This window comes from Chiloscyllium plagiosum, unplaced genomic scaffold (assembly GCF_037043375.1).
Source record: "Chiloscyllium plagiosum isolate Xiang-an unplaced genomic scaffold, Cpla_swu_hap1 HiC_scaffold_5, whole genome shotgun sequence".
Lineage (NCBI taxonomy): Eukaryota > Metazoa > Chordata > Chondrichthyes > Orectolobiformes > Hemiscylliidae > Chiloscyllium > Chiloscyllium plagiosum.
In genome coordinates, this window is record NW_028270143.1 from 52,956,081 (window position 1) to 52,969,288 (window position 13,208).

General features: G+C 43.8%; 1 protein-coding gene across 11 annotated transcripts in view; it reads left to right on the forward strand.

The window, feature by feature from the left end:
- The window catches only part of LOC122549861 (uncharacterized), a 73,638-nt gene that overhangs the window by 4,632 nt on the left and 55,798 nt on the right, over nt 1-13,208 (forward strand). For all 11 annotated transcript variants that reach the window (XM_043690002.2, XM_043690003.2, XM_043690008.2 and 8 more), the window contains one exon: nt 1,776-1,844. In XM_043690002.2, coding sequence (XP_043545937.1) covers nt 1,776-1,844 — 69 coding nt within the window. The remainder of the gene's footprint in view (nt 1-1,775; nt 1,845-13,208) is intronic.

A 13,208-nucleotide genomic window follows, 5' to 3' on the forward strand; every position in this document is an offset into this window, starting at 1 on the left:
AAGAAATGTTGTATTTGAGGATATAATAACAGCTTCTATGGTTAGAAGTAAGGAATGTGCTGATGGTGTATCTTGGTGGCCAGCAAGTAATAGCATTGAGCCTGGAGTGGGATGAAAACAAGAAGAAATATAATTGCACCTGAATCCACTTATTCTACTCAAGACTGATTACAACAATGTGTAAAGGCAAAGGATTTCATGGAGCAAATGCAACAGTCCTATCTTCTGTTTGTTTCTAATTTCCAATCTGCTAAGGAATGGAAAAAGTTATGAACCACTTGGAACCACTGAGTCAAATGGAACACGACAGACAATGCAATATAGGCAGAAGTGGGTACTGCAGATGCTGTACATCAGAGTCAAGATTAGAGTGGTGCTGGAAAAGCACAGCAGGTCAGGCAGCATCCGAGGAGCAGAATGATCGACATTTCGGGCAAAAGCCCTTCATCAGGAATGAAGCTGGGAGTCTCGGGAGTGGAGAGATAAATGGGAGTGGGGTGGGGTTGGGGAGATGGTAGTTGAGAGTGCAGTAGGTGGATGGAGGTGGAGGTGAAGATGATAGGTCGGAGATGAGGGTGGAGCAGATATCTGGGAAAGAAGATTGACAGGTGGGGCAGGTCATGTGGATGATGCGGAGCTGGAAGGTTAGAACTGGAGTAAAAGTGGGGGGAGGGGAAATGAGGAAACTGGTGAAGTCCACATTGATGGCATGGGGTTGAAGGGTCCCGAGGCAGAAGATGAGGCGTTTTTCCTCCAGGCGTCGGGTGGTGAGGGAGTGGTGGTGGAGGAGGCCCAGGACCTGCAAACCTGCATGTCCTTGGCAGAGTGGGAGGGGGAAGTTGAAATGTTCGGCCATGGGGCGGTGCGGTTGATTGGTGCAGGTGTCCAGGAGAAGTTCTCTGAAGCGCTCTGCGAGAGGGCGTCCGGTCTCCCCATTGTAGAGGAGACCGCATTAGGAGCAAAGGATACCATCAATGATGTGTGGAAGTTTGTGGGTTTGGAAGGCTTCTTTGGGGCCTTGGACAGAGATGAAGGGGAAGTGTGGGCACAGGTTTTACAATTCATGTGGTACGGGAAGGTGTCGGGAGGGGAGAGTAGGTTGTTGGGGGGGACGTGGGCTTGACCAGGTAGTCGCGGAGGAACGGTCTTCGCAGAAAGTGGATAGGAAATATATCCCTGGTAGTGGGGTCCGTTTGGAGGTAGTGGAAACATCGGCAAATGATGTGATTTATGCGGAGGTTGGTGAGGTGGAACCAAAAGAGAAAATGCTGGAAAATCTCAGCAGGTCTGGCAGCATCTGTAAGGAGAGAAAAGAGCTGACGTTTTGAGTCTAACTGACCCTTTGGCAACCCCATGGCATCAATGTGGACTTCATCAGTTTCCTCATTTCCCCTCCCCCCACTTTACCCCAGTTCAAACCTTCCAGCTCAGCATCATCCACATGACCTGCCCCACCTGTCAATCTTCTTTCCCAGATATCTGCTCCACCCTCATCTCCGACCTATCACCTTCACCTCTATCTCGATCCACCTACTGCACTCTCAGCTATCTTCTCCCCAGCCGCAGCTCCACCCCTCCCTCCCATTTATCTCTCCACCCCGGAGGCTCCCAGTCTCATTCCTGATGAAAGACCATGCAATACAGTCTGTCATTGCATCTGTCCTCTAGTATGTTTATCACATTTTATGCATGGTAGGTGTGTAAGTAGTTTGCTTTAACTGTTGAAATATGAGAAGGCCGAAAATTAACTCTGTTCTTTACTTTTTTTTGTCTAGATCTGCAAAGTAGCTTGCATATCTGCTCTGAATCTCCAGGAACATATTAGGGGCTATCAGCACAGAAAGGTAAGATTAGTTATAGTGATCCAATCCCATGTACTCAATAATATGTATCTGACTCCTTTGAAAAGAAAGTAGTTTTAAACTGTGTGGACTGAGTGAAAAGAAAACAGGTTTTATTGCATATGCACACATTTCATGGACTCGATTGTAATCTGGAATTCATTATTCCCCATCCAGGTCAAATTGCTGGAAACTTTCCTGGCAGTAAAGTTTAAAACAGATATTCATGTATAACATTCAAGTTAGAGTGCATAATAAAGTTTAATATTGACAATTTCTCAATGGAGTGTAAAATTACAAGACATATTTGAGGTTCAGTTGTTTACTTTTCCTCTAGCATCTTGGATGTTAATGCAGTATCCCAACTTGCAATCTAACTTTTAGTTGGTTACAGAAGATCCTGTTGTAATAGCTGTGTTGCACAATTATGAAATGATAAATATGCTTCCAATGCAGTCATTCTGTGTTGCCAATCAGTGAAGGAAAAGTAAACAATTGAACCCCAAATATGTCTTGTAATTTTACACTCCATTGAGAACTATGGTCCCTGTTGACATAAGTCATTGATGATTGCAAATGACATCTATTCATTTCTCTTTTGTATCTTCCCCATTGCATAATTTCCAGTATCTATTTCCAAAGCAGTTATCATTAATAATGATTACATTCAATCATTTAAATAACTTGCATATTGGTTTGTGCAAAAATGATTTGGATTCAGTTGATTTACGAAGTGTGGGTGTGGGTGTGGGGGGGGGGGGAGTGGCAGAAGGCAAGTTTCATACAAGGTGGATTGAATGTAGTTTATCAGAGTGGTATGGGAGAAAATTAGGCTGAGGGGGCTAAAAGCTCTACTCCAGATCTGTCCGAAGTCAGAGGAAAAAAAAGTGTAGGGCCTATGTTAACTAGACCTGTATCTAACTTTGTTTCTGCCCGTGCTCAGGGGACAGAGGCGCAGATGGCTCTGAATCCCCCCTTTGAGGTTCCAGTCCCTACTGGTGACTGTAAGAAAGTGAGGACTGCAGATGCTGGAGTTCAGAGCTGAAAATATGTTGCTGGAAAAGCGCAGCAGGTCAGGCAGCATCCAAGGAGCAGGAGAATCGACGTTTCGGGCATGAGCCCTTCTTCAGGAATGAGGAAAGTGTGTCCAGCAGGCTAAGATAAAAGGTAGGGAGGAGGGACTTGGGGGAGGGGCATTGGAAATGCGATAGGTGGAAGGAGGTCAAGGTGAGGGTGATAGGCCGGAGTAGGGGTGGGGGCGGAGAGGTCAGGAAGAAGATTGCAGGTTAGGAAGGCAGTGCTGAGTTTGAGGGATTTGACTGAGTCAAGGTGGGGGGTGGGGAAATGAGGAAACTGGAGAAATCTGAATTCATCCCTTGTGGTTGGAGGGTTCCTAGGCAAAGGAAGTCCTTGGACTCCTCCATCGCCAGACCATAGCAGCACAACCCTCCCCCCTTACTTCCCTCCAAGGCCCCAAGGGATCCTTCCATATCCACCACAAATTCACCTGCACCTCCACACACATCATTTATTGCATCCGCTGCACCCGATGTGGCCTCCTCTATATTGGGGAGACAGGCCGCCTACTTGCGGAACGTTTCAGAGAACTCCTCTGGGACACCCGGACAACCAACCCAACCACCCCGTGGCTCAACACTTCAACTCCCCCTCCCACTCCACCAAGGACATGCAGGTCCTTGGACTCCTCCATCGCCAGACCATAGCAACACGACGGTTGGAGCAAGAACGCCTCATCTTCCGCCTTGGAACCCTCCAACCACAAGGAATGAATTCAGATTTCTCCAGTTTCCTCATTTCCCCTCCCCCACCTTGTCTCAGTCAAATCCCTCAAACTCAGCACCGCCTTCCTAACCTGCAATCTTCTTCCTGACCTCTCCGCGCCCACCCCCACTCCGGCCTATCACCCTCACCTTGACCTCCTTCCACCTATTGCATTTCCAATGCCCCTCCCCCAAGTCCCTCGTCCCTATCTTTTATCTTAGCCTGCTAGACACACTTTCCTCATTCCTGAAGAAGGGCTCATCCCCGAAACGTCGATTCTCCTGCTCTTTGGATGCTGCCTGACCTGCTGCGCTTTTCCAGCAACACATTTTCAGCACTACTGGTGACTGTAGCCAATTTAATATTTTCAAGGTGACTTGTAAGTTTCCCAATCTCAGTCTTTCGACCGTCTTGTCTGGGCCAAATCAATTTCCCTTTTGCACGGTCGATTAGAACATTAGATTCTCTCATGAGATCATTGCCCATTATGGTGCCCTCGTTATTTTGGCATACTTAGAATTTCATGCGGATATATATATAGTTTATTTCTACGAGGGTAGTTTTGCTTAGGTAAGCTGGTGTTTTATCCCGCCCTACTCCAGTTAAGTGAATCATTTTATTTGCGTGGGGTAAGGTAAGTTTGTGATGGATATAGCTGCTCCTGTGTCTACTAGCATTTCACATTTCCTCCCTCCTATTACTGTGGGTACGTAAATTCTCCCCTCTCTCTCACCCTCATGAATGGGGGCAGCTGATTGTCAACTCTGCTGACCTCGGGATCCCCGCAGTTCCACGGTGTTCCGAGTGGTGTTTGGGGGTACCCCATGCTTTTCCCAGCACATTGCTTCTATATGTCCTGTTCTTTTGCAGTGCTGAAGTATTTTACATAGTTCCCTGCTCATAGGCCCCTACATTCTCCAGCAAAGTGTCCCTGTCGGCCTCAGTTGTGGCAGGATAGTTTTATTCTACTCTCGCCTCCATTCCGGTCGGCTGCTTTATCAAGTCTTGCTTTTGTCGCAGGAGCTTCTGCCTCCTGCATCTCTCTAGCCCACTCAACTAGGTCATCATAATCCTGGGACATTGTTACTCCAATTTCAGGATGGCTTGGTGTGTGCTAGAGAGCCCATCTTTAAAAGCTTGTATGAACGCCCAGTCTCTCCCCGATCTGGGTTTGTTTGACTTGATCATTTCTGATAGACCCTAAATAATCATTCCCCATACTAGATGTTCCTTCCCCGTTAAGTTACTAAGTGGTTATAATCTTGCTGCAGTTCATGGGAGCATTTCCTAGCAACCTCTGGATCTCTTCTTTAAAATTGTTGAAGAGGGCTTGCTGAGCTTCTATCTCAGCTGGAAGTGCAACAGCATGTGTCCACTGTCCTCCACTAAAGTCTCAGGCTGCCGTGGCATTGGACCTGTCTCCACCTGTCCACTGGACAATCTGCCCACACCAGCTGGTGTATGGTCTCAGATGTAGTTGGTGCCTGACCCACAAACTATCCAGCTCTTCCCAGAACCTGATGTTTGTGCTCCGGGACAGTAATTTGCCTAGGGAGGCCATAATCTGCTGCCTCTCCCCTGGGTTGAAGGGTTTATAATTCCCTTTGGGCTATAAGTCTGTTCCTCCTCTGGTAATGGACACGAAGTTATACTTGTGCACAGTCCCTCCAACAAATGGAGCAGTTTTTCCCAACTGGACAGTTTCATAGCGGGGAGAGAGTCAATCTCCTTTTCCTCTTTTACTTTTTCTAATCTGTATTCTAGCTCCTTTATTCTGTCCTCCAGCACCTCAATTCATTCTTGGCCTTTTCTCCACCTGCTAGTGAAGGTACCTAGTTCAATTAGGCCTGCTAATTGGTACACTAACATTACCCTTATCTTTTTAGTTTTATTTTGTTTCTGTTTACTCCCCCACATTTTTTGTTGTGCTAATGTCTGGGATGGATCCCAACCACTTTTCTTCTTTTGCTCTGTCAGCCCTTGTCTGCCTTGTATTTTTGAATAAGGGAACCTGCAGTTTACTCCTTAAAACTTTGATCTGCCATTTAACAGATTGTGTACCTCCCGAGAATACCACCAGTAAAGTGTTCCTAACCGGTGGGGACTTCTCTACCCCTGGCCAATAATACTGTCCCCGCACCGTCCATATGCCGGTAGCAGCCTCCTAGCAAGGTGTGCTCTCTACCGGTGGGACGTCTCTACCCTCCCAGCTACCACTCCTAGTCAGTACCTATTGGTTGGCTGGGAATGCTGGCTCAATTGGGTGTGCTCTCTACCAGGACTCCTCTACGCTCCCAGCCACCTGTACTGACTCAACACTTCCTGATAGGCCCAGAAACCTACCTCTAGCCTGGTGTGCCCTCTTCCAGTGGGACTCTTTACCCTTCCGGCCACTGCCATTATTGAAGTTCTATTGTTCTACTACGGGCTGACAGGGTATCACGGTTACTCACAGTGTCCATGCTTCCCACCTCGATAACGTGCGCTCCACTGAGGTTTGGCTCTTGCTCAGAGTGATGTGCTTCTCTTCCTCATCACATTTGAAATTACAGGTACATATTGCATTCACCTTTTAACTTAAACTCTAACTGGAGTCTGCATTGTTCGCCTCTACAGAGTCCAATGTTACCTGACTTTGCCACTTGTGCTTCACAACTCCTAGTGCCCCAGCGCCTCAATTCCCACTTCAAATCCCAGCCTTCACATGGGTGGGCTACCCCTCTTAACAACTAGTTTTGGGCTGGGTTTTTGAGATGAGCACTACCTTGTCCTCTGGCTGATTCAGCACAAACAGCATGTTTTTACAACAGTTAACAAAGTTAAACACTTACTCTCCACAGACATGTACTTAAAATTTTTAACTCAGTACTATACCAGATTAGACATTACAATCGATATACCTTTTAAACTGTGTCTTTGGCCTGGTCTGACTCTTCTGGTTTGCAGGTACATATTGGTTCTTACCCTGGCCCCTGATCATGGCCTTTGACCAAATCACCAGTAGTAGGAACCCTGTTCGCAGTGCCAATTGTTGTGAGGAAAATCACCAGCCTCTGAGACAGACTGGGAGAGACAGACACCTACAGCGCAGTGGTCAGCTGCGATTCTTCTCTCAACCCAGAGCATGTGTCAAGACACTTTTAACATTTTGTGATATAATAGGTCAGTGATGAGGTTATTGTCTCTGTAACATGATTTGTTTATTGTAAACATTGCAGAATCGTTGATGCAGTCATTGTCAGTTCCAACGCAGCCTTCATTAATTTCAGCGCAGTCGTTGTCAGTTTAAGCGCAGGCATTGTTGATTTCAATGTCTGCGTGGAAGTCCATTGCTGTAGTAATGGGCGCTAATCGCTCTTCGTGAAAGGGACGATTACTGCAGTTCTGGCTATTATCACATTGTATTGAGTCCATGTCAAACTGTTAGCATTTTTATCAAAGGTGTTGGCTGGACCCAGAAACTTCGGCAGACAATATACGCTACTCATGTGTATTCTCTCCCCAACCCACCTTGAAACTAATCAACTAGGTTGTGAGAGCATTGTGCTGGCATTCTGGTGGCCCTAGGCAGCGTCTTGTTTGTCCTCCTGTCTCTCTTCATATTTTGGTCCGGCGACCATCTTGTGTGTCAAGTGGCCAGCTGATGCTCAGTGGGCTTCTTGTGTGTCCATGTGCCTAGTGTCACCCTGTCCTGTGCCATCTCCCTCTTCGATGTTAATCAGATCTCTCCTAAATTGAGAAAACAGACCTAATTTGTTTCATCTGTACTCATTACTTAAACCCCGAAGTCCAGGTATCATTCTTGTAAACCTATGGTGTTCTTCCACCAAGCCCGTATTATCTTTTGTAGGGTGTGGTGCCCACATTAGCTCACAGTACTCCAAGTGAGGTAAAACTGAGGTTGTGTATAACTGCAGCATAATTTCTGCATCTTTTGTACTCCAGTCCTCCAGATATAAAGGCCATTAACCACCATGATTATTTTCTGTGCTGGATTGTGACATTTTAAAGATCTATACGCATGAACCCCTAAGTCTCTTCAGACATCCGCTGCTTTTAACTTCATACCATCATCAAAGTACCCTGATCTATCCTTTCTCAGTCCAAAATGAATAACCTTTCACTTGTTCATATTGAATTCTGTTTGTCACAGTTTTACTCATTCATCTAGTCTGTCAATATTTCTTTGTAACTTTGCTATCATTCACACTTTGCCTAACTGTGTCATCAGCAAATTTGGAGATATGACTTTCTATGCTGTCATCCAAGTCATTAGAAAATAATGTGAATATTTGAGGCCCTAACACAAGTCCATGTGGGACACCACTTGTCACATCCTGTCCATTTTAAGTATATATCCATTATCCCTACTTTTTCTTGTCTGTCATTCAACTAATTTCCCAGCCTTGTCAGTAATTTGCCCTCACTTCTGTGGGCTTCAACCTTAGTTAGCAGTTTCTTAAGTGGGACTTTATCAAATGCCTTCTCAAGTCCATTTAAACAACATCCATAGCCATTATCCTGTCCATACTTTAATCACCTTTTCAACAATTCAGTGAGGTTTCTCAGGCATGACCAATCTGTCATGAATCCATGCAACTCTTCCTGAGTAATTGAAAATGTAAGGTGTTCAGTTCAGTTACTGTTTCCTTGCTTATGGACTCCCAACAATTTCCCCACCATAGATGTTAGACAAAGTCATGAAAGGTTCTAAGGTGATTGTTCTTGCTCCTGGAAAGGGTGTAGTCCACCTTAGATTAGCCTGGAAGTGTAATATATCTCAGATATGACTGTAGCAACATGAGCGGTGTCTGCGATTAACAGGATGTTGCTGTCAAGCCAAAAAAACGGGTTGCCTTTCACACAAATGAACAATATGGTATATGCATTTCAGTGCTAGTGTGGTATCAGGTCTGTAAGATTGACCATACTCAAATAGCCTAAGCTAGCAAAAGCTGCAACACACTGCTTAACATTGCCTGTGATTCTACAATTGAGCAGCATATGCTGGATAATCCAGAATGTGAGAGAAATTATGCTGATAACCAAATTATGATTGTCAGTCGAGCTTGCGTATGTGTATTAATACACAGGGTCATGTGTTTTGTGGGCAGAAAAGAGGTACATGCACTGCTCAACTTTTCATAGATTTCATTCTTGGCACTGCCTTCAGCAATCAGTCAACGTGTTAGTTTTAAAATTTAAATCAAATTTGGCAGTTAACTGCCAGTCATCATTATTTGGCATTGTTGCTACCAATCGGTATTCTCCTCTCAACTAGTGTAGACTTGAATTTGTATTCTTGCAAATTGTCTTGAATGAATCCAAGATGACACACTTTGTCAAAGTTCTTCTTTCAGCAATACTCAAGTTCTTTACTGCCAAAGGAAGTAGATGTCTTGGAATGAATCACGTTAACTCAGTTGACTAGTGGTATGTGGAAATACAGAAGTGGATCTGGCAGGTAGATAATTACAGATAATTATTTGACAGATAGAACTAATGTTGTCCATCAAGGATCTGCATGGTACACTCGCTTTTTACTGTTTAGAAATTACCTTGAATGAAGAGCTATTTATCTAAGTTGTTGACGGCAGCAATGTGGGTGACACAACAAATAATGTTGATGGAAACTGAAAGGGGTACTGATGAAATGATAACTTGTGGCCAAGCTGTCCCAGTTGCAATTCTGCATGAAGAGGTGAGGTAATTTATTCAGGATCTAAGCTGCATAGATCAGTGTAAACTCAAAATGGTGACAAGCCAGCAATTTTGCCGGAACAGAGATTTAGGGATCCAAATACACCGGCATGTGATTTAGATGAAAAAGATGATTTAGAATGCTAATTAAATGTTTCTCTGATCTTGAGGAAACTGAACTACAGATGGATGGAAATTATGTTGGTTATATGAAACCTCTTCTTAAAACCTTTTGCCAGATAGGGATATTGTTGTCTCGGCCAGAATTCATCACTCATCCCTGATTGCCCTTGAGAAAATGGTGGTGAATCAGCTTCTTAAAAAGCTGCAGTCATGTAATGAAGGGATAACCTTAGTTCAGTTAGGGAAGGAGTTCTTGATTCTTGACTGTGAAGGAAGATCATGTACTTACAAATCAAGGTAATATGTGGTTTGAGGATGCAGCATGAGGGGAGTGTGACTTGCAAATGGTGTTGTTTCCACGCATCTGTTGCCCTTATCCTTACTGGTTAGAAGACATTGATTTGGAAGATGCTATAGTTTCTGCGGTATATATTGTATACCATGCCACTTAGAATCATGGGGGGTATGGATAAAGTCAGTGTTGGTGTCTTTTCACTAGGATGGGTGATTTCAAATCTAGGGGGCATATTTTTAAGGAGAGAAGGGAGAGATTTGAAAAAAGACGAGGGGCAAAATTTTTACACAAGGTGGTTAACATGCAGAATGAACTTCCTGTGGAATTGTTGTATGCAGGCACAGTTACAAAGTTTAAAAGACAATTCGATAAGAACATGACTAGAAAAGGTTTCGAGTATTATGGGCATAGAGCAGGCAAGTGGGACTCCTTTAGTTTAGGATTTTGTTTAGCTTGGCCTGCTTGGTTTAAAGGGTCTGTTTCCGCACTTTCTGACTCTTAAGTGGACTATTTTGCCTTAGATCATAAGCCTCTTGAGTGGGACTGGAGCTGAATCTATCCAGGCAAGTGTTCACATCCACATCACATCACTTTATAGTTTCTGGACAGGGTTTTCAAAATCAGGATGTGAGCTACTTGCCACATAATTAAGAGCCTCTCACCTGTTCTTGTTCCACAGCGTTTATATGACTGGTCCAGCTCAGTGTTTGGTCAATGGTAACGCCCTCAGCATGTGGATATTGTGAAATACAGCAAACGCCATTAACTGTCTCAATCTAATCTGGAAAACCACCTCAGGAAAAATGTATTTTCCTTAGCAGACGTGCAGTATAAGCTTACTTGCGTGATATATGTGTTCAAGTGGTTAAATACGGAACGTCTAATATTTTCTAATTAGCCTGTTCTGAGATATTATTACACACCTCTGAAGCAAGTGGGACTCAAGCCAGACCTTCTGTCTCCGAGATAGGGACAATACACCGTAAGAGTCCCAAACTTGAACTTGTACTGAGTTGATGTTCTCTTGTCTTGAAAGTTCAGGGTCATCTAATTAAAGCATTGACGATGGCTAAAGGTGTTAATTAGGTACATAATGTGAAACTATGTCTCTGGTGGAGTGTCCAGAACTCGAGAGCGCAACTTGAAAATTAGGAATTGACTGTTCATGAACGATTGTTGAAAGCATTTTTGAAAAAAAATCTTAAATCTGGAATGTTTTTACTCAAAAAAAAACTCTTGGAACTGGACCAATTGTTTATCCCGTTTTGATATATTCTGAGTTTTGTTGAACATGTTTAGTAAAGGTCAAAAAATTTAGATAGATAGGAGTTGTTAAAATGCAGATTAACTGTGGTCTGGACCGGGGCACTCCGCTCCTGATCCTGTTACAGCCTTGGTCCAGGCATAGATAAAATAGCTTAACTTCAGAGAGTGACTGTCCTTGACATCCAGGCATCATTTGATCAAATATGGTATCAAGGAACCTAAGCAAAACTGGAGTCAGTGGTAATCAGAAGGTAAGTTCTCCATTGGTTACTCGTACCTGGCACAAAAGATAATCCTTGTAGTTGTTGGAGGTCAACCATCTTAGCCCCAGAGCACAAGTGTAGGAATTCCTCAGGGTAGTGTCCTCGGTCCAACCATCTTAAACTGCTTCATCAGTTCCATCCATCATTCCAGCGTGATCACAACTATAAGATGTTCACCATCCTCCGATACTTAAGCAGTCCGTACTTATAAGCTGCAAGACCTCAGCAATATTCAGGCTTGAGTCGATCAGTGTCTAGGACTGTTCGGGCAATGACCATCTCCACCTGGAGAGAACCTAACTATCACCCCTTAACATTCTCATAGGACTAGACATTAAATGCTGGAAGGATTTTATTGATGACCAGAATGTCCACGACCAGCAGTCACAATCTAAGGATCAGGAGTAGGACCGTCTAAGATTGAGGCAAGGAGATATTTCTTCACCCAGAGAGTGGTAAGCCTGTGGTATTCCCTGCCACAGAAGTGGTTGAGGCCAAAACATTGAATGTTCTCAAGAAAGAGTTAGATATAGTTCTTAAGTTTGAAAGGTGTGGGGAGAAACAAAAAAATAGTACTGAGCTGGACCATCATGTTGAATGGTGGAGCAGACTTGAAGGACAGAAAGGCCTACTCCTGCTCCTACTTGCTATGTCGTCTTTTCAGTGGCATTGCCATTTCTGAATCCCTCATGAACAACATCCTGGGAGCTTACCATTGACCAGAAACTTGCTATTATAAATGTTATGATGACAAGAGCAGGTCAAAGGATTGAAAATCTGTACCATGTAATTCACCTCGTGACTCCCCAAAACCTGTGCACCATCTACAAGGTAGAAGTCAACAAAGTGATTATAATATTCTCTGCTTCCCTGAATGAGTACAGTTTGAACAACATTCAAGAAGCTTGACACCATCAGGAAAAAGCAGCCCACTTAACTTGCACTACATTCACTTTCTTGAACACTCAGTCATACAGCACAGAAACAGACCCTTCGATCCAATTCGTCCACATCAACAATGTTTCCCAAACTAAACTAGTCCCAAATCCTTCTGAACCTTTCTGTTCATATACCTGTCTAAATATATTTTAAATGTTGTAGCTGTGCCGCATCTACCACCGCCTTTGGCAGTTCATTCCATATACGAACTACCCACTGTATGAAAAAGTTGCCCTTCAAGTCCTTTTATAAATCTTTCTCCTCATCTTAAATTTATGCCCTCTAGTTTTCCCTATCCAAGGGAAAAGACCCTTGTTATTCACCTTATGTACACCTCTCACGATTTTACAAACCTCCTATAAGGTTATCCCTCAACTTCTCAGCTTATCCAGCATCTGCTTATAATTCGAACTCTCTGGTCTTAGTAACATTCTTGTAAACCTTTTCTGCACCGTTTCCAATTTAATAATATCCTTCCTATAGCAGGGTGACCAGAACTGTACACAGTACTCCAAAGGTGGTCTCCTTCACTGAGGATGCACAATGACCGCAGCATGTATGCTTTGCAAGTTGCATTGCAGTAACTCACAAAGGTTCTCTGATAGCACCTTCCAAATCAGCAACTTTTACCAAGAGCAGTAGGTGCATTGAAACAGGCAACCTCTAGGTTCCCCTTCAAGCTACACATCATCCTGACTTGGAAACATAATACCATTCCTTCACTGACAGTAGGTCAAAATTGACAGTATACTGGATGTTCTTTCTGGATGTTGCATTTCAAGGGCTGCAGTTCAAGAAGACTACTCAGCCTACTTCTATAGGGCAATTAGGGATGGTCAGTACATGCTGGCTTCCACATCACATGAAAAAAATACTGTCAGTTCTGATAGTTCTGTTCTTGTGCGATCTTGCATTATAAAAAATTATAGCTAATACAGGTAAGGAGAGCTTGTGTTCTACAGGTAATGGTCTAAATTCTTCAATCGTGTATAAGCCATT